This window comes from Chiloscyllium plagiosum, unplaced genomic scaffold (genome assembly GCF_037043375.1).
Source record: "Chiloscyllium plagiosum isolate Xiang-an unplaced genomic scaffold, Cpla_swu_hap1 HiC_scaffold_1, whole genome shotgun sequence".
Taxonomy (NCBI): domain Eukaryota; kingdom Metazoa; phylum Chordata; class Chondrichthyes; order Orectolobiformes; family Hemiscylliidae; genus Chiloscyllium; species Chiloscyllium plagiosum.
In genome coordinates this window covers 97,156,846-97,177,567 of record NW_028270139.1, presented here as the reverse complement: position 1 = coordinate 97,177,567, position 20,722 = coordinate 97,156,846, and the positions used below count along the sequence as shown (strand labels likewise).

The 20,722-nt window shown below is 39.9% G+C and overlaps 1 protein-coding gene across 1 annotated transcript in view; it reads left to right on the top strand.

Moving 5' to 3' along the window:
• itga1 (integrin, alpha 1) overlaps positions 1-13,902 on the top strand; it is a 235,270-nt gene extending 221,368 nt beyond the window's left edge. The window contains exons 29-31 of the mRNA XM_043688299.2: positions 3,818-3,913; positions 8,660-8,773; positions 11,820-13,902. Coding sequence (XP_043544234.2) covers positions 3,818-3,913; positions 8,660-8,773; positions 11,820-11,858 — 249 coding nt within the window. The 3' untranslated portion in view covers positions 11,859-13,902. The remainder of the gene's footprint in view (positions 1-3,817; positions 3,914-8,659; positions 8,774-11,819) is intronic.
• The last annotated feature ends 6,820 nt before the right edge of the window (positions 13,903-20,722 follow it).

Sequence of the window (20,722 nt, the reverse complement as noted above, 5' to 3'; positions counted from 1 at the left end):
CAAAAATGCAAAGAACAGTACAGATCTCACAGAGTGGGACAAATACAAAGACCCACAAAGCAGTTTATAACAGCAGCTAAAAAGGATTATGAAAGGAAACTTGCAAAGGACATAAAAACAAACAGAGGAGATTTTATAGTTATATAAAGGGAAGGTGGCTGGTTAAGAGTACTTCTGGCCAACTGAAGGCTGAGAATGGATATATTGTCAATGATCGTTGGAAAATGGCAGACATGCTGAACAATTATTTTGCTTCAGTAATGACAGCAGGAAAGGAAGATAGCTTGCTAGAAATCTTGCTAAAAGAAATTAACTGAGGATCAGAGAGAGAGTCAAAATGAAATTAGCTTGAGTAAATCATCTATAATGGGGAAATTAATGAAATTGAAGAGTGACAAATCCCCAGGAATTGGTGGTTTCCATCCGTGGATATTAAAGGAGGCAGGAGGACACGATGCAGGTGACCTAACCATAATCTTTCAGAATTCCCTTGATTCAAGAGTTGTACCTCTGAATTAGAAATTTGCTCACGTCACATAGCTCTTTAAGAACAGTGACAGAAAGAAACCAGGAAAGTACATGCCAGTTAGCCTGATATCCGTGATGGGGAAATTGTTGGAGTCTATAATCAAGAATATGATAACTGATCACCTCAAAATCTTTCAGTTAATCGGGCAGAGTCAGCATGGATTCATGAAAGGTATGTCATGCCTGACAAACCTGAAGAGTTGACAAGGGTGGTGGATAGAGGTAAATTAATAGATATTGTTTATAGGGACTTCCAGAAGGCTTTTGACCAAGTCTAACACATGAGATTGTTATGTAAGGAGGAAGCCCATGAAATTGAGGGGGAAACTTATTGGCATGGAGAAGAAATTATGTGGCAAGAAACAGGCAGTTGGAATAATGGGTAAGTACTCAAACTGGCAAGACGCGACTAGTGTCCAACAGGGATTGGTGTTAGAGCCTCAATTATTTAGAATATTCATGAGCAACTCAGATAATGGCACAAAAAAACCAAATATCCAAATTTGCTGATGACAAAATTGGACAGCCTTGTAGATAGCGTTGACCACAGCATAAAATTACAACAGGATATTGACAGATTAAGTGAATGGACAAAGCTGTGGCAGATGGATTTTAATACAAGCGAATGTGAGGTTATCCATTTCAGACCGATAAAGGATCGATCAGGGTATTTTTCAGAAGGCTCAAAATTAAATACTGTCTATTTCCAATGGAATTTCAGGGTTCAGGTACATCACTCTTTGAAATTCCACAAAAAGGTGCAGAAAATAGACAAAAAGGCTAATGGAATGCTGGTCTCTATATCTAAAGAATATAGGGATGTAGACATTATGCTACATTTATACAAAACTCTAGTTAGACCCCACTTGGAGTACTGGATGTTTTGGCCCTGGAGGGAATTCAATACAGGTTTACAAGGATGATACTTGAACTTTATGGCTTAAGTTATGAGAAGAGATTAGGCACATTGGACCTTTATTCTCTATAATTTAGTAGGTTAAGGCATAGTCTAACCAAGTCTTCAGGATATTGACAGGGAAAGACAGGGTATATAAAGTCAAATTATTTTCACTGTTTGAAGATTCTAGAACCAGGGGCATAGTCGAAGAGTTAGGGCAAAGATGTTCAGAAGAGATGTTAGAAAGCACTCCTACATACAGAATCACCTGATGAAGGAGCGTCGCTCCGAAAGCTAGTGTGCTTCCAATTAAACCTGTTGGACTATAACCTGGTGTTGTGTGATTTTTAACTTTCTACATACAGAGAGTAGTGGAGATTTGGAACTCTCTTCCTCAAATGGCGATCAACATTAATTGAGTTGTTAAATTTAAATCTGAGATGGACTTTTTTTTATTAAGCAAGAGTCTCAAGGGAAATGGGCCCAAGGCAGGCATATGGAGTTGGCTTTTACCCGAAATGTCAATTTTCCTGCTCCTTGGATGCTGCCTGACCTGCTGTGCTTTTCCAGCACCACTTTAATCCAGACTCGGGTTTCCAGCATCTGCAGTCCTCGTTTTTACCTATATGGAGTTAGGCACAGATCAGCCAAGATTTTATTGAATGGCAGAGTAGGCCCAAGGATAGCTTAGAGGAGAAAGTGAGGTCTGCAGATGCTGGAGATCAAAGTTGAAACTTTATTGCTGGAACAGCACAGCAGGTCAGGCAGCATCCAGGGAACAGGAGATTCGACGTTTCGGGCACAGGCCCTTCTTCAGCAATCATTCCTGAAGAAGGGCCTGTGCCCGAAACGTCGAATCTCCTGTTCCCTGGATGCTGCCTGACCTGCTGTGCTGTTCCAGCAATAAAGTTTCAACCAAGGATAGCTTACGAATGTTTCTATGTTCCTCACTGCAGGCTGGTTGTTTTTTCCAATTGTGAACTTAATTGTGTTCAGGCTTGTTAATTATAGGTGATGTTTCATCCCCAACCTTGGAAGATTCTCATAATTGTGTAATAGATAAGGAAGTTTTTCATGTCTGAGATGGGGTCCTGATTGGTTTCATTGCTAGGTAAAGGGTAAAGTGTTCATTTAAACTCATAGTGTCCTTGTTTAATCCATATTGATTTCATGAAAATTAGCACACCTATGCAGTCAGATAAGGCCTGTAGCCATTTTAAGACAGTACTTTTGGTCCTTTTTAAAAATAATTTCAGTCTGCAAATGTCTCAGATATTAAATTGACCAATAATTAGATAACTGCAATATTTGTAATTCTGATGGTCCAAAATATCAAAATATTAGTTGTGGTCTCAAGTTGAAACCTTACATCCCAATCACAACCAAAAGCATCCAAAAATTTTATATTCTGGATAGAAATGGTGTTCAGGGAAATGGGAAAAAAGACAGGCAATTGGCACGAGGTCATAGAAATGGGATAGACACAATGGGCCAAATGGTCTACTCCTGCACCATAACAATTCTGTGATTCAATAGAATTTACGGATAAATTGTCTCTATTTTGTATAATTGTGACGCAATTACTTTTCATGTTCTTTACTTGGCATGACTACAGTTTAATTAGATTTGCCATTTTTACTGTGTGATTTCTACTAATCATTTTCTGCATCATCAGTGTTACTCACAAAACATAGGAACAAGATCAACATCTACATTTATTTCCTAAATATTTGTGAACATTGTGACTGTTTTGTCATTGTCAAAAGCAGCATCTGTAAATAAAGAGAATTTTTGGCATTGCTACTCAGCTGTTCTATTTTCTGATGTTCACCAAGAATATTTGTGTTTGTTTTTTTCCATTAGGGCAACAAGCAGTGGATTAACTAAGCATGGCAATTGTTCATTAACACTTGCACAACACATTGAAGATGCCTTTTGCATTATAACATTCAAATACCTCTATAACATATCATACCCTAGTACTGAGTTATATTTATGAAAATCATGCGTGAAAGCTTCCTTAAAAAGTTTGGTCTCTCACTTGAAATTTTGGATCTTCTTGCAATGTTACTTTTGTCAGTATTTTGCCTTTTTTGCTCTATTACTTTCATCTTTGTTGGCTCTGCAGCTGCTTTTTCTTACCAAGAATTCAGAACATAGCTTACATAAAAATAGATAGTCAGAGTTTCTTTAGTTTTTTTTAAGCCAAAAAGTTGACAACATGAGCATTGGTCTGATAATGATAGTAAGCAGGCTCTCTATATTGGTGGCCAAGTCAGAGGGCTGGCCATTCTGTAAGCCTCAGCAACACCACTATAGCAGAATATAGTCAAACTGTAAATGGACTTGTTTTTGTGAGTCTGAAGGCTTAATTTGCTTTTGTCATTGCAGGCAAAATTTAATTCAATAGGCCTAAATATTACTGCTACACTCACAATTGAAGAATCATCACTGGTGGTACTAAACAAAACAACAGAAAGAACAATGGTGAGTAAATACCTTTTTACTTTGATATAATTGCTGCCTCTCATGATTTAGGATTTGACATTAGCTGACTCTCACTAAAGGTTCACTTTATAAGTGTAACCTCAGAAAGTGAGCCATAATGTTCCTTAGAAATGAAATCACATCATTTTCCCTAGGCTTTTGCAGCTCTTCCACTAATTTATAGCAGACAATTGAGCAAATAGCATTGGATATTCCCCTGTATTCCTGATGAAGGGCTTTTGCCCGAAACATCCATTTTCCTGCTCCTTGGATGCTGCCTGACCTGCTGTGCTTTTCCAGCACCACTCTAATCTAGACTCTGGTTTCCAGCATTTGCAGTCATTGTTTTTACCTGTTGATACAGTAAGCTGAGATGGAGAACTAATCACTAAGTTTAAGGACTAATTCAGTATGATACCTGAGGGAAGAAGGAAAGGAGAGAATCTCAGTGTGGGACTGCAGTGAACAGTAGACAATTAGAGTTAAAGAAAGGCTAAAAGTGATAGAACACAGTTTAGAGCTCAAAATAAGAGTTGAGAAAAGTCAAAGTGTAATTCACAGTAATTTACTGATTAAAAACCATATGGATAGAACGGAAAGTATAGAAGCACAATGTTACAAGTGGTAGAAATCTAAAACACACAGAGAAAATGCAGGAGAAACTCAGCAGGTCTGGCAGCATCTCTGGAGAGAGGAACAGAGTTAACATTTCAAGTCCAATCTGACTCTTCTTCAATTCAAATATTTAGGGGTCTTCTCACAACACCACCATAATGAACATTGTTCCTGCTAGGTGACAACAGTGTCAGCCTTCTTGACTGGTACAACAGAGTTAACTGGGTGCTGGGCTGGAAGTGAAGGGAGACGTCCTTGATCTGTTCCAATCTCAGTGTTTTCCACTGAAAAGCTACTGGCCAACACTTGCTTGCAACTTTTTTCCATGTGATCTTCATTCTGCCTACTAATTCAAAGTAAACACATCAATAAATCCACCCAGAAGAAGGCCCTGGAAGATTTGAATCTTGTACATGACAGAATGCATGTTCTGGAGGGAACAGTAAAGGTGGCATGAGTAGAATCAGAAGGAGGATGCCAAGGCTAATAGCCTGTAAGCACAGTGGGTGGGAAGATTAACAGTCAAGAGTATTGGGCAGTTGAGATTAATATAGCTAGACAGTGATGTGTTTCACAATGGCAACTTTGTAGATTGCAGATAGAACCACAATTATAGTCAAGGGCTTGTTCAGAGGAAATTCCAACCTAGACTGTGGCATTAGAATGTCCACGATGAAGAGCAGTGATGGGCTGGATGACAAGAGAGATCCTGATGAAGGGTCCCAATCTGAAACGTCGACTCTTCTGCTCCCCTGATGCTGCTTGACCTGCTGTGCTTTTTCCAGCTCCATACTTTATCGACTCTGTCTTTCCAGCACCTGCAGTCTTCGCTATCTCTAAATTGACAAGAAATAAATACCTGAGAATAAAGAAACAAAAAAAATGCAAAAATCTGAGAGAGTGGAGAACACAGACGTGATTGAGCAGTGCCACACAATAGAAATAGAAACAATGTAATAAAGTGAGGTTGGGGTGGGAATCCAAAATAAAAAGAATAAGAGCAAAGGAATTCAAGCTGTTTCTGTTGCATATGGAGCTGGTGGTTTTCACAAGCTAAAATGAAAGGAAAATAGACTTATTCTTGGTATTCTACAGAATAGGAAAATTGAGTTTCTCAACACTGCGGAAGGATATTCTTTGTGGGGAATATCAATATTGTAGATAGAGCATGCTAATGTATCATGAGGAAAATTCGCCACTCATTCCACAACATAATATAATGCTACAGTTCCCCATTAGAATAATTCATTACTCTTAAAGATAGCAAGGAGACATCAGTCACTTAATGATTTTATTGAAGTTGAGGTAGGAGGCACCGGAGCAGGAGCAAGTCATAGCAAACTGTTTTGGAGGAGTGTGCGGGAGTTTTTGGCTTCATCAAGCTCTGGTCCTGTTTTGATGAAGACCAACACCGGACTCAAATGTTAACTTTGCTTTATTCTCACAGACACTGCCAGACCTGCTGAGTTTCTACAGCAACTTCTGTTTTTGCTTCAGATCTCCAGCATCCACAGTTCTTTGTCTTATTATATGAACTCTGGCCCAATGCTGACAGGAAGTGGCAACTGACCGGAAAGCAGGGATAAAGTGTTAAGTCTTTGGAACTCCCATGAACATCGATAGTGAGCACTGCCATGATTATTGCTGGGAAGTATTAGTATCGCATATCCAGGCCCATGTCACTCCCACACTATCATAGAGTCATAGAGATATACAGCATGGAAACAGACCCTTTGGTCCAACCCGTCCCTGCTGACCAGATATCCCAACCTAATCTAGTCCCACCTGTCAGCACCCGGCCCATATCCCTCCAAACCCTTCCTATTCATATACCCATCCAAATGCCTCTTAAATGTTGCAATTGTACCAGCCTCCACCACGTCCTCTGGCAGCTCATTCCATACACGTATCACCCTCTGCATGAAACTGTTGCCACTTAAGTCTCTTTTATATCTTTCCCCTCTCACCCTAAACCTATGCCCTCTAGTTCTGGACTCCCCGATCCCAGGGAAAAGACTGTCTATTTATCCTATCCATGCCCCTCATAATTTTATAAACCTCTATAAGGTTACCCCTCAGCCTCTGATGCTCCAGGGAAAACAACCCCAGCCTGTTCAGCTTCTCCCTGTAGCTCAGATCCTCCAACCCTGGCAACATCCTTGTAAATCTTTTCTGAACCCTTTCAAGTTTCTTGCTCTTACTATTATTTTCTTACGCTCCGAGCAAACACTCATGTTTCTAACCTAACAATTCTCCACACAAAGTCTCCTAACTATGTCCATGTTCAACTTCACCATTGCTGGTGAGCCCTTCACTCCCGATTGTCCGTCAAAGTTGTCTCTAATTTTCTTCTGCATTTTGTTTCTAACTCACTAATCTCCTAAAGTAATGCTGTTAGATTTTGTAGGACATTCTACAAGGACCCTGTATTTATAATTTAATCTATACACTCAGTCTCTCAGCACTAGGTTAAAATTCAACTCACTTTCACCTCCCTCCTACAATCATGTGATTCTAACATCATTATATGATCATCATGTATTTTTCTGATTTTGCTCCCATTACTCATCTCCTCTGACTACTGTTCCAGGCATTTCCTACCCCAGGCCTACTCTACCAGGTGTAATTTCACTGCAAATCTGGAGAGTGTTGTGTTAGGCAATAACTCTGAAAGGGTTAATGTTGAAGACCATATTAAGCTCCACCTAATCTAATGATGCTATAAGAGCTTAGACAGAGAAAGGCAGAGTCTGGAAGGGTCTCACCTGTTGTAGCAGGTCTCCTAATAAATTTAATAACAATGGGTGGATTTTTGCTATTCCTGGAGCTGGTATAGGAGAGGTGACAGGAAGGGAAAGTATTTAGATGTGTTTGCACTGGAGAGACATTCATGCCTTGCTCGTCACTGAGCAAGGAGGCCTCGACCAATGATTAGAACTGGTGGCCAGGTGGAGGCATAGATGATGGACAACCAACCCATGCCCTTGCCTCAAATTCCCCCCACCTCCTTTCCCCAAATTTCATCTCTTGGGATACCCATCTGTGAGGAAAAGAAAGATACAATGTATCTTTTCGCCTCTAGATCCCCTTCAACCTTGGACTTGGTCAACTTTTCCTCAGGACCAGAGGCCGACAGTTTTTGAAGACCTGGCATGTTGGTGCTGAGATGCCTGATAGGGAAAAATACTTATATTTCCTGAGCAGTAGGAAATTTGGCACATTATCGCGCTGGTGGTAATGGGATATTAGTCACCATCTAACGCACTCGCACTCACAATTAGAAAAGTGAGTGGGAAATTCTCAGCCAATGTCTATTTGACTAATGTAACTTATGTCTGATTGATATCATGCAATAAACTACATTATGTTTATGACAACACCTCATTTTTACCCTGTGGCTTTCCTCTAGCAAAGTAGCCCTTTAGATCCAGTCACAAATTGAGGAAGGTGGCAGCTACGTAACCAAATGTAAACATTGGTTGACTTCCATGTCTCATATGATTTTGTATGCTGAAATTATGCAAAGCATCAAGCTGCAAAAAAACTGTCTGAAATCAAACTCTCATCCTTCACGTTAGCTGAACTCCAACCAGACCCATTCCCTAACAAAACTGTGATCTTGTGGGAGATCTAGACCTTCAGTTCCAAGCAACCAATTTGATTTTTATTAAATGCAAGATCTCAGTATGTTTAGAGTTGTGAGTTTTAGCCAGTCAAACACAGAAGAAACCCATGGACAAAAAAGTCCATCCATGTCACAAAGAGCAAAAATGTGCGGTCAGGAGCACAATCTCAAAACCAAGAAAGGGAAAGTTGACGAGAGCTTTAAAATTCACCACGTGGAATGTGAAGAGTGGACAGAGACTGTGGAAGCAAGTTCAGGAAACAACTGAATTATATTGTTGTTAAAGAAATGATTAAGGGGCTTAAAAAATTGAATACAATGTAGTTATTTTTAAACTAGCCATATAACTCGCATTCAGTTTTAAAAGCATGGCTCCCTTCAATCTCACTTTAATTCAAATGATAATGACATGTGTAAAGATAAACTTGAAGAATAATGACATTATCAGAATGTTTAACCTTAGCTTAATTTTTCTGAAACGCTGATAGAAATTTTTCAACTTGCAGGTGACTTTAACTGTATCGAAAGAATCCCATGGAGGTGTCCCAATTTGGGTGATTATACTCAGTGTTCTTGCTGGCCTGCTGCTTCTAGCACTTGTAATATTTGCACTGTGGAAGGTAAGTGAATCTGGTATTATACTCAACTTGTATTGTAACTATTTCAATCAGCCTGTTCGAATACACTTCCCTACTTGCGGAGCGTTTCAGGGAACACCTCTGGGACACCCGGACCAACCAACCCAACCACCCTGTAGCTCAACATTTCAATTCCCCCTCCCACTCCACCAAGGATATGCAGGTCTTTGGACTCCTCCATCGTCAGACCACAGCGAAACGACGGTTGGAGGAAGAACGCCTCATCTTCCGGCTAGGAACCCTCCAACCACAAGGGATGAACTCGGATTTCACCAGTTTCCTCATTTCCCCTCCCCCCAGCCTGTCTCAGTCAAATCCATCAAATTCAGCACCGCCTTCCTAACCTGCAATCTTCTTCCCGACCTCTCCGCCCCCACCCCAGTCTGACCTATCACCCTCACCTTGACCTCTTTCCACCTATCACATTTCCGACGCCCCTCCCCCAAGTCCCTCCTCCCTATCTTTTATCTTAGCCTGCTGGACCAACTTTCCTCATTCCTGAAGAAGGGCTAATGCCCGAAACGTCGATTCTCCTGTTCCCTAGATGCTGCCTGACCTGCTGCGCTTTTCCAGCAACACATTTCCATCTCTGATCTCCAGCATCTGCAGACCTCATTTTCTCCTCGAATACACTTCCCTCCAGGTTGGGTAGGACCCGAACCCAGACCTGCAGGCTCTGAGGCCTACCATAAAATCAGAAATCGGTGGAGAAACCCAACAGTTAGGAGCATATGTGGAGAGAAAGCACAGTTGACATTTTTGGACCAGCAACCCTTCATCAGAATTGTTAGCAGCTATGAAAATAAAGTTGGGGGCAAGGAGAAAGGTGACAAATAGGTGGAGATGGAGTCCAGAGAGGGAGAGATATGAAAAGTATGGTAAACCGTGGGGGGTAGTGGATAGCAAACTGGGACAGAGGAAAAGCTGAATAAGTGACAATAAGTGGGCGGCATGGTGGTTCAGTTGTTAGCAATGCTGTCTCACAGTGTCAGGGACCTGGGTTGATTCCACGCTCGGCCAACTGTCTGTGTGAAGTTTGCACATTCTCCCCATGTCTGCTTGGGGTCCTCTGGGTGCTCTGATTTCCTCCTTCAGTCCAAAGATGTGCAGGCTAGTGGATTGGCCTTGCTAAATTGCCCATAGCATCCCAGGATATGTAGGCTAAGTGGGATTAGCCATGAATGCAGGGTTACAGGGTAGTGGGGTGAGTCTGGGTGGGATGCTATTCAGAGGGTCAGTGTGGACCTGATGGGCTGAATGGCCTGCTTTCACAATGATTAGAATTCACTATGATGAGAGCTGAGAGGAGGAGAGAGTGGGTGAGCTCTGCTGAAAGCAGCCCATGTCATAACCGGACCAGGCTAAGTGTCTTGAGAGCTTGTCCTAGGGCAGCCATGTTCCTTTTTGGAAGGTGTTGTGTTAGTTTAGGAGTCTTGGCGTATTTCTGAAGTACATTTTGTAGATGGTGTACATTGCTCAACTCTGTCTCTCACTTGCTGCTTATGCAAGTAATCCTGCTGTGTCACTTCACCCGGTTGACACCTCATTTTTTAGGAATGCCTGATACTGCTCCTGATATACCATCTAGCACTCTTCATTAAACTAGGGTTGATCCTCTGGGTTGATGGTAATGATAGAGTGCTATAAGGTTGCACATTGTGTTGGAGTAAAATTCTACAGCTGTTGATGACCTACAATCTCAAGGATTCTCAGTCTCGGGTTGCCTTTCAAAACCTGTCTCTTTTAGCACAGTGACCACTCAACATGATGTAAGTTATTACCAGTGTGAGATTTTCTATCCATAAAGATTGTGTAGTGGTCATGCCTTCTAATACTATTTTGGAAATACATGTCATGTTAAGCATTTTCTGCTCACGACAATCCAAAGGTTTCTGTATTTCCTGTATCAACCTGTTCGTAGACATTATTACACGCCTCTAGAGGAGATGGGACTTGAACCTGGGTCTCCTGGTTCAGAGGTAGGGACACTGCTACCAAGTAATAAGAACTCACAATGTTTGGGAGTTTGAATGCATATTTTTCAGATCTGTTCAGACGTGTTATGACACAACTCTAGAGCAGTTGGGACTTGAATCCAAGCCTTCTTGGTAGTGACACACAACAATATCATACACCATTTTATATTCTGGTTCAGCCCATTCCTGTATTTTGCGAGAAGTGTGTTAGATTGTGGCCTTCCCTCATTGCATACTTGCAGTCTCTGCCCAAGTACATCCCTCTCAACAAAGTCCCGGATCTAGGAAAATGCCAGACTGATAAATACAGTCCTATTGCCCAAAATATATACTTTTTCTGTGACATTCATAAATATATGTCACTTAGCAATTAAAATTTGACATTACAAAATGAATTGCAGTTAATTTATGTTAGTATAAGAATGGATAAAACACTGGCACATTTCAAACCATCAAATTCCATCCTCCATTGCTGTGGCTCTCAAATTCCCAACCTGCCATATTGATATGTTGGTAGATGGCGCAGTCCAGCAAAGCTGGCCCATTTCCTGCTTAGCATTGCTGTTCTCATTCCGCCCAGGAATCAGTAAGGGAGATATGGTAATACTCTTTGAGACAGTGGTAATAAGAACGTAAAGTATTGTAAGACAGGAGGGGCCTTGCAGTGGCAGTTCTATCTCTCGAACAGCTGCATCACTGACCTTGTTATGCTTCAACTATGATCTGAAATGAATTACAATTGTTTCCTTGCAGGGTTTTTCTGGTCAGTTTAAACCCTTGCTGCCACGATGGCTTTACTGGCATTGTCATGGAATCTCATAACTTGTGTCATTACGGAAAGGGCAGAGGTTGGATTAATTTGAATATGTCGACATTCATTTATTTTACTTTTAAAGGTCCACCAAAAGCCCCAGGCTTCTTCAGTAGAAGGAGGAAACCATGCAAGCCTAATCTAGCATTTACTAAGTCTATAAATGCCTACTCTTAAATCTTAATTGCTCTAAAGTAATGATTTGTTGTCATAATAACTACAGACTTTGATTTCTTTCCAGGCTGGATTTTTCAAAAGACCTTTAAAAGAAAAGATGTGAGAAGTTCACAAACCAACCCTAGAAACACAACAGAAAACAAAATCTTCTATATTACAACAATCCAACAATATGATGGCAGACATAAGAAAAGTTGTAAAATTGTGTTCATGATGAAAGTCATTAACAGTGTCTTGCATGAGAAAAATATTATCCAATCTCTGCATTTGTTAATATTTTGTAAATATTTAACAGTTTTTCAAACTACCAAAAATGTATTTGTATATTTTAAACTATTTGAAATACTTTATATTCTATGCATCATTCAAGCTGATTACTTTAAGTATCGCAAAGTTACACCTGTCCTCCTTTGGATAGTTACTTTAATTATAACAAATAATGATCACGCCCCTTTTTGCTGGACTTCAAAAAAATACCTTTCCTGGTGATTGTAGAGTCTTCTTAGTAATGTCAATTATAAAGATCCTGCTCAGTTTTTATAGTGATTATGTACTTTGACAGATGCTTTTTCATTTTGTAGATTTAAAATGGTTGTCATAACATTTTCCGCATTTAGACGCAAACGTAAGCATAATACTTAAATAGAGACATTTTTTTTAAATGGCAGCTGAATGTGATCTTATAAATGGTAGCAGGTGTACATACTCCAAATTTTCCAACCAGTTTATTTCTAGAATATTTAGATCATCAGACCTGTGATTTAATGAACAATTGTATATAATAAGAAAATTGGCATTCGTACTGGGGCTCAGAAAACAAAGAAGACAGAAATGGTGAGGTATATATTTTGATAAAATAAGAAGACAAATTTGGAAGCACGGAATGATAGAAGGCAATAAAGAGCAAAACTGAAGGACTGGCAGAGGGAACTTTATCATTCAGAAATCTAGCAGGCCGTATCATCACAGCCTTGTGTCAAAAATTCCAGAATTCTGGTCCTGTGCAAAGTTTCTACTGCCCCTAATCTACTATCATAGGGGATTTAGAGAGAGACACAGAGTAAGCCTAGATTATTCATTTATACTTTACTGTGTGCTTCTGTATTTCTGTATGGAATCTAGGTGTCAGAGGCAAGTATGCCATTTGTTTCCCACCCTTAATTATCCTCGAACTGAGTGGCTTGCTAAACCATTCCAGGGCAAAGTTAAGAGTGAATCACTGTGCTGTATACCTGGAGTAACACATAGACCAGATCAGGAAGGGGTAGATTTCCTTCCCTAGTGGGCATTAGTGAACCAGATTTTTTTTATAACAATTGACAATGGCTACACAGTCAGCATTAGACTAGCTTTCAAATCCGGAATTTAAGTAAATTCAAATTCCACCAATAGCCACCATTAATAAAAGCTGAAAGAACTGTGGATGCTGTAAATTAGAAACAAAAATAGAAACTGCTGGAAAAGCTCAGCAGATCTGGTAGCATCTGTGGAAAGAAATCAGTTAACGTTTTAGGTTGAGTGACCCTTCCTCAGAGTTCTGAGGAAGAGTCAGTCAACCTGAAACATTAACTCCACAGACACTGCCCAACTTGCTGAGCTTTTCCAGCAATTTCTATTTTTGCCACCAATAATAGCTGGGATTCGAAGCCATGTCTCTCTAACAGCAGCCTGGGCATTTGGATTAGTAATAAGGTGATATTACCAATATGCCAGCATCCACCAGCTAAAAAATGTAGACTTCCTCTTGGCATCTGAACTGAGATAAAGAACAGTTATTTGACAAAAATGTAGTTAATATTTTTAGGGGCAACACAGCAACCCATATTCTTCACTGAACATCTTACCTCTTATTAAAGCGCCAATATAATTTCATTGTAATCCATATGTTAAAAAGGTAAAATCGATAGTAGAAGAAGATAATTAGAGGGGCCATAACCTGCCGTAAACCAGGAAGCATGAATTGGAATGTTTAATTCATAAATATGAATACTGGGTTCTCAGTGAGACACAAGTACAGCACAGTCTGTGGAGGAACAGGGCAACTCCCATTACAGGAGAAAGTGAGGTCTGCAGATGCTGGAGATCAGAGATGGAAATGTGTTGCTGGAAAAGCGCAGCAGGTCAGGCAGCATCTAGGGAACAGGAGAATCGACGTTTCGGGCATTAGCCCTTCCTGAAGAAGGGCTAATGCCCGACACGTCGATTCTCCTGTTCCCTAGATGCTGCCTGACCTGCTGCGCTTTTCCAGCAACACATTTCCAACTCCCATTACAGCTTTATATCTAACAGCGCATATATCTATTACCATTATTTCTACCCTATTTTATGGTTTTTAATGTACTACTCCACAAATTGCTCACCTTTCAATTGTATTTCTCTTACAAACAAAATATTATAAAATCAGCTTTCTGATCTGTTGCTGATGAGGAAATGTTCACTTTCCTGGATAAAAATGTCGGGGTAGAGCAGTAGATTTGAATTGCTTAGTCAACGAGCTTTCCCTGGGGGCAAGCCAAAGATTTATTCAGATCTAAATTTAAAATGAAGACAAAGGAAAAGATATAACCACAAAGAGATGTGCAAAGCAGAGCCAGTTTTCACCTCAACCCCAGTAGATGCAGGAGATTTTTATCAGCAGGCTGAAGATCTGCATTTGAGGCAAAAGACAGCAGTCCCATAACCATCCACTTTGTAGCCAATACAAGAAGTCAGACCACATGTTTTAAAAGAACATACCTTCGATCCTTTGTTACTTTTCCAGTTTTGGTGCAACCATTCTTTAAACACCTCTTATTGCCATTTCTTTGAAGTTAATGTTTGATGCATGATCAAATCAATATCACATGTCACACGCTATCATTCAAAGTCAAAATTAACCCCTTTTTTATTTACATTGGTTGTTTTCAAATTGTTAGTGAAATGAAAATAATAATCTCTATTTCAATCAAATTGTGAATATTTTGAAGCAGATATTGTTTAGTCTTTAAAGATTAGTTCTGCCTACAGATCTCAGTCAAATTTTATAAAATGATGTAATCCCACAATGCAGACTGATGTATATTATTACTTTTATTATCATGTATACACTGTAACTTCATGGTAGACTCTGAAGTTTTAAATACGAGATGCAAAACATGGCATCCTATGCGAAATGTATCAAAGTTATTGACATGGTGTTTACATTCAGGTTTAAGATTATGTTGCACACGGTGCAAAAAGAAATCTTTCACCTCTGCCCCGAGGGTGTATATATTGTCTGAAGATGGGCATACCAGAATGCAGTATACCAAAGGAAGGTGAATAAATGGACCCTGTGCACTTCCATTTTCATTTCTAGTTGTAAACATTGATATCTATCGAGGATGAAGGTTCAGCAAGTAAAATAATTTTCTTTTGCACAAGGCCTCAACTCCTGGATCAAATAATTTTAAATGTGATCTTCAACTGAATCACTTCTCTAGTGTAATGACTTGGCCTTGTCATACACATTAGACAGTTTGTTATCACTTTATTCCAAATGTATATAAATGTTAGTTAAATTTAAGAAATGTTTAACTTCAAGGACCAACAGCACTGTTTAATTCAAAAAGGAAGGCAGGGAATTTCCTTAGAGCTGCCATGACTTTGGCTATTTTTGTATAAACAGACTTTATACTTGTATGCAAAGGAGCAGGAAATAACACTGAGAATATTGCCAAGCTGCATCCATTGTTTAATTTCCAAGAGTGAAATGTTTCCTATCAATAAATTGACTTAAGGATGTTTGCATGAAAATAGAATGGAAAAATCTTTTTATTTGCGCTGATGTGTTTTTTTTAATAAAAATCGTAAGATAGTGCATTTGTCCAGTGTTTTAATATGTTCTATTTATAATGTTTACAAGTAAAACTGGTGCTAAAATGATTAAGTTGCTTTGAGTTACGATTTGGCAGTCCACTCTGGTCGCTCTTCAGCCGTAATGTTGCTATAGTTGAAAATAGGAAAGTTGAGTGTGGACCCTGTAGAGATCGGAGAGGTGCTAAATGAACATTTCCCATCGGTGTTCACTCAGGAAAAGGAGAATATTGTAGAGGAGAAGAATGAGGTACAAGATATTAGACTAGGAAGGGTCGTGATTAGTTACAAACAAATGTTATCAATTCTAGAAGGAGTGAAAGTAGACAAGTCCCTTGGGCCGGATGGGATTTATCCGAGTATTCTCTGGGAAGCTAGGGAGGAGATAGCAGAGCCTTTGGCTTTGATATTTGAGTCATCATTGTCTACAGGTTTAGTACCTGAGAACTGGAGGATTGAAAATGTTGTGCCCTTGTTCAAGAAGGGCAGCAGAGGTGACAGGTAATTATAGACCAGTGAGCCTTACTTCTGTTGTAGGAAAGGTTTTGGAAAGGATTATAAGAGATAAGATTTAGAATCATCTAGCAAGCAACAATTTGATTTCAGATAGTCAACATGGTTTCGTCAAAGGCATGGCATGTCTCACAAACTTCATTGAGTTTTTTGAGAAGGTGACGAAGCATGTAGATGAGAGTAGGGTAATTGACATGGACTTCAGTAAAGCCTTTGATAAGGTTCCACATGGTAGGCTGTTGGAGAAAATGCAGAGGCATGGAATTGAGGATAATTTAGCAGTTTGGATTAGAAACTGGCTTTCTGAAAGAAGGCAGCGAGTGGTAATTGATGAAAAATATTCAGTCTGGTGTCCAGTTACTAGTGGTTGCCACAAGGATCTGTTTTGGGACCACTGCTGTTTGTCATTTTTAGACGCAGGCAGAGATGAATGGATTAATAAATTTGCAGATGACACTAAAGTCAGTGGAGTAGTGAACAGTTTGGAAGAATGTTACAGGTTGCAGGGGGACTTGGATAAACTGCAGAATTAGGCTGAGGTGTGGCAAATGGAGTCCAATGCAGCTAAATGTGAGGTGATGCACTTTGGGAAGAATAACAGGAAGGCAGTGTATTGGCTCAATGAAAAGATTCTTGGTAGTGTGGATGTGCAGAGGGATCTTGGAGTCCATGTGCATAAATCCCTGAAAGTTGCCACCCAGGTGGATAATGCTATTAAGAAGGCATACGGTGTGTTAGGTTTCATTGGTAGAGAATTTGAGTTCTGGAGCCGCAATATCATGCTGCAACTTTACATAACGTTGGTGCGGCCACACTTGGAATATTGTGTACAGTTCTGGTCGCCTCATTACAGGAAGGATGTGGAAGCATTGGAAAAAGTGCAGAGGAGATTTACCAGGATGTTGCCTGGTCTGGAGGGAAGGTCTTATGAGGAAAGGCTGAGAGACTTGGGTCTGTTCTCATTGGAAAGAAGAAGGCTAAGGAGGGATTTGATAGAGACATACAAGGTGATTAGAGGATTAGATAGGATAGAGAGTGAAAGACTTTTTCCTAGGATGATGATGTCAGCTTGTACAAGAGGGCATAACTACAAATTGAGGGGTGATAGATTTAAGACAGATGTCAGAGGCAGGTTCTTTATGCAGAGAGTGATAAGGGCGTGGAATGCCCTACCTGCCAGTGTAGTTAATTCAGCCACATTAGGGAGATTTAAACAATCCTTGGATAAGCACATGGATTATTTTGGGATAGTGTAGGGGGACGAGCTGAGAATAGTTCACAGGTCGGCGGAACACCGAGGGCCGAAGGGCCCGTTCTGCGCTGTATTGTTCTATGTTCTATGTTTCTGGAATGAGGTAGGAGAAATTTAGATTTAGAGTTGGGGACAAAGTGTAGTATGTCTGACACTAAAATGAGTGAAAGAGCAAAGTGTGCAAAGGAAACTGAAAGTCTGCAGGGGGATATAGATAGGTTAAGTGAGTGGGCAAGTGTCTGGCAGATGGAGTACAATGTTAGTAAATGTGAGGTCATCCAGTTTGGTAGGAATAACAGCAAAATTGATTATTATTTAAATGGTGAAAATTTGCAGCATGCTGCTGTGCAGAGGGACCTGGATGTCCTTGTGCATGAATCACAAAAAGTTGGTTTGCAAGTGCAGCAGACTTTTAAGAAGGCAAATGGAATATTGTCCTTCATTGCAAGAGGGATGGATTTTAAAAATAGGTAAGTTATAGGGTGTATGGGGTGCTGGGGAGGCCACACCTGGGCTACTATGTACAGTTTGATTCTCGTTACTTGAGAAAAGATGTACAAGCATTGGAAGGGGTAGAGAGCAGGTTCAGTAGGTTAATTCTGGAGTTGAAACATTTGGTTTATGAGTTTAGAAGAATGAGGTGGGGGGGGGAATCTTATAGAATAAGGTAAAATTATGAAGGGAATAGATAAGATAAGATAGAAGCATGAAGGTTGTTTCCACTAGCAGGTGAAACTAGAATTAGGGGGCAGAGCCTCAAAATAAGGGGAAGTGTTGAGAAGGAACCTCTTCACCCAAAGATTTGAGAATCTGTGACATTCCATGTCCAGTGAAGCAGTTGAGGCTACCTTGTTGAATGTTTTTAAGGCAAAGATAGATAGATTTTTGAACAGTAAAGGATTCTAGGGCTATGGTGAGTGGGCGCGTAAGTGGGCCTGAGTCCATGAAAAGATCAGCCATGATATTATTGAATGGCGGAGCAGACTTATCAGGCCAAATGACCTATTCCTGCTCCTATTTCTTATGTTCATATGAAACTTTTGTATGGGATACTGGTGAGGCCACGTTTGGAGTACTGTGTACAGCTTGTTGCCCTGCTATAGGAAGCACATTATTGATTTGGAGAAAGTGCAAAAAAGATTTACAAAGATGTTACCACAACTGGAAGATTTCAGTTATAAGGATAGGCTGAAACATAGGAGATTCGGGGTTGAGTTTATAGAGATATTTAAAATTATGACAGGCATAGATAAGGTGATTAGCAAAGATCTTTTCCCTCAGGGGAGTTAAAAACTAGAGGGCATATTTTTAAGGTGAGAGAAGAAAGATTTAAAAGGGACCAAGGGGCATGTTTTCACACAGAGTGTGGTTCGTATGCGGAATGAACTTCTGGAGGAAGAGGTAGATGCAGGTACAGTTACAACATTTAAAAGACATTTGACAGGTACATTAATAGGAAAGGTTTGGAGGGATATGAGCTAAACACAGGCAAGTGGGACTAGAGTAGTATGGGTAACTTGGTCGGCATGGACAAGTGGACCAAAGGGTCTGATGCCATGCTGTATGACTCTATGGCACAAGACAAGTGAGCATAAGTACCATTTCAGATGAATCCATTCAATCCATTGGCATAACAGCTGCAGAATTTATTGTGTTCCTTTATCTGGGTGTTAAGGTTAGGAGAAAGTCTAACCCAGGAATCTTCCAATCCACTGACTCTTGAATAACAAGTCTTAATTAATTAAGTAGGTAATTATTTAACTTTGAAATGTTTTTTTCTTAGAAAAACTTAGGAAACTCAAAAACCTTGTGAGGATTCAGGCTATTAGCTGGGCTTAGATCTTGGTTGCGAGGCCAAAATGCATCCTTGTCTTTATTGGTACATTTCACTGAAATTATTGGCCTCAATCATAACACAATAGCAGAAGAAGCAAACTTCTTTACTTTATATTCTTTCATGGAATGTACATGTTGATGTCCAAGCCAACATTTATTACCCATCTATAATTGTCCTTAAGAAGGGGATAGCGAGCTGCATTCTTGAACTTCTGCAAGTCATGGATGGATATGTATACCCATAACGATGTTTGAGAAGATTTTTAGCTCAGGTTGCTGATAAGTATGTAGGTTAGCTCACTGAGATTGAAGGTTTGTTTTCAGATGTATTGTCACCATACTAGGTAACATCATCAGTGAGAGTCTCTGGTGAAGTGCTGGTGGTATGTCCCACCTCTCTATTTATAGGTCTTGTTTCTTAAAGTGGGTGATGTCATGTCCAGTTCTTTTTTTCAAGGGATGGTAGATAGGGTTTATTGATGGAGTTCTGGTTAGAATGCCATGCCTCTAAGAATTCCCGTGCTTGTCTTTGTTTCGCCTGTCCTGGGATATATGTGTAGTCCCAGTCAAAGTGGTGTCCTTCTTTGTCTGTATGTATAGGAACTAGTGATAGTGGGTCATATCTTTTGGTGCCCAGTTGGTGTTCATGTATCCTGGTGGCAATTTTCCTGCTAATTTGTCCGATGTGGGTTTTTTTACAGTTCTTGCATGGTATCTTGTAAATTATGTTAGTTTTGCTGGTGGTATCTATTGAATCCTTTAGGTTCGTTAGTCACTGTTTAAGTGTGTTGGCAGGTTTGTGGGCTACCATGGTGACGAAACCTCTGAAAACAAACTTTTAAGGTCAGTGAGCTAATTTATGTACTTATCACCAACCTGAGCTACAAATCTTCTTATTAACCATTATTCTCTGCTTCCTATCCCCTAATTATCTTTGTATCCATGTTGCTGCTGACCTTTTTCATGGCCGACCACTATCTTGACAAATTTGTTGTGTGGTAACATATCAAATACCTTTTGAAGTTCATATACACCATAATAACAGATTTCCCCTTATCAACCCTCCCTGCTACCTCTTCAGAAAGCTCCAGAAAATTTATTAGACTACAATTTTTACTTCACAAATCCCTGCTAATATTTCAGAATTAACCCACATTTTCCCAGGTGACTATTAATCCTGTCCTAAATAACTGTCTCCAGAAGTTTCCCCACCATTGAAGTTAAACTGATTGCACTGTGCCTGACTTAACAATTTTTTTGAAAGTGCAAATTGTTCGCAATTCTCATGTCCTCATTCATCCTCACCAAATCCAGGGAAAATTGAAGCTAATTGCCAGTGCCTCTTCAATATCCACTCACCTCTTTCAATATCCTTAGATGTATCTCATCCAGCACCACTATTTTATCAACTTCAGTCAGTAACAGTTTATCCAATATCTCGCCTTTAGCAATTTTCGATTCTGCTAGAGTTTCCTTTCCTGTCACCAAGGTCCAGACAGTATCTTCCTCATGAGTTTAGACAGATGCAAAGT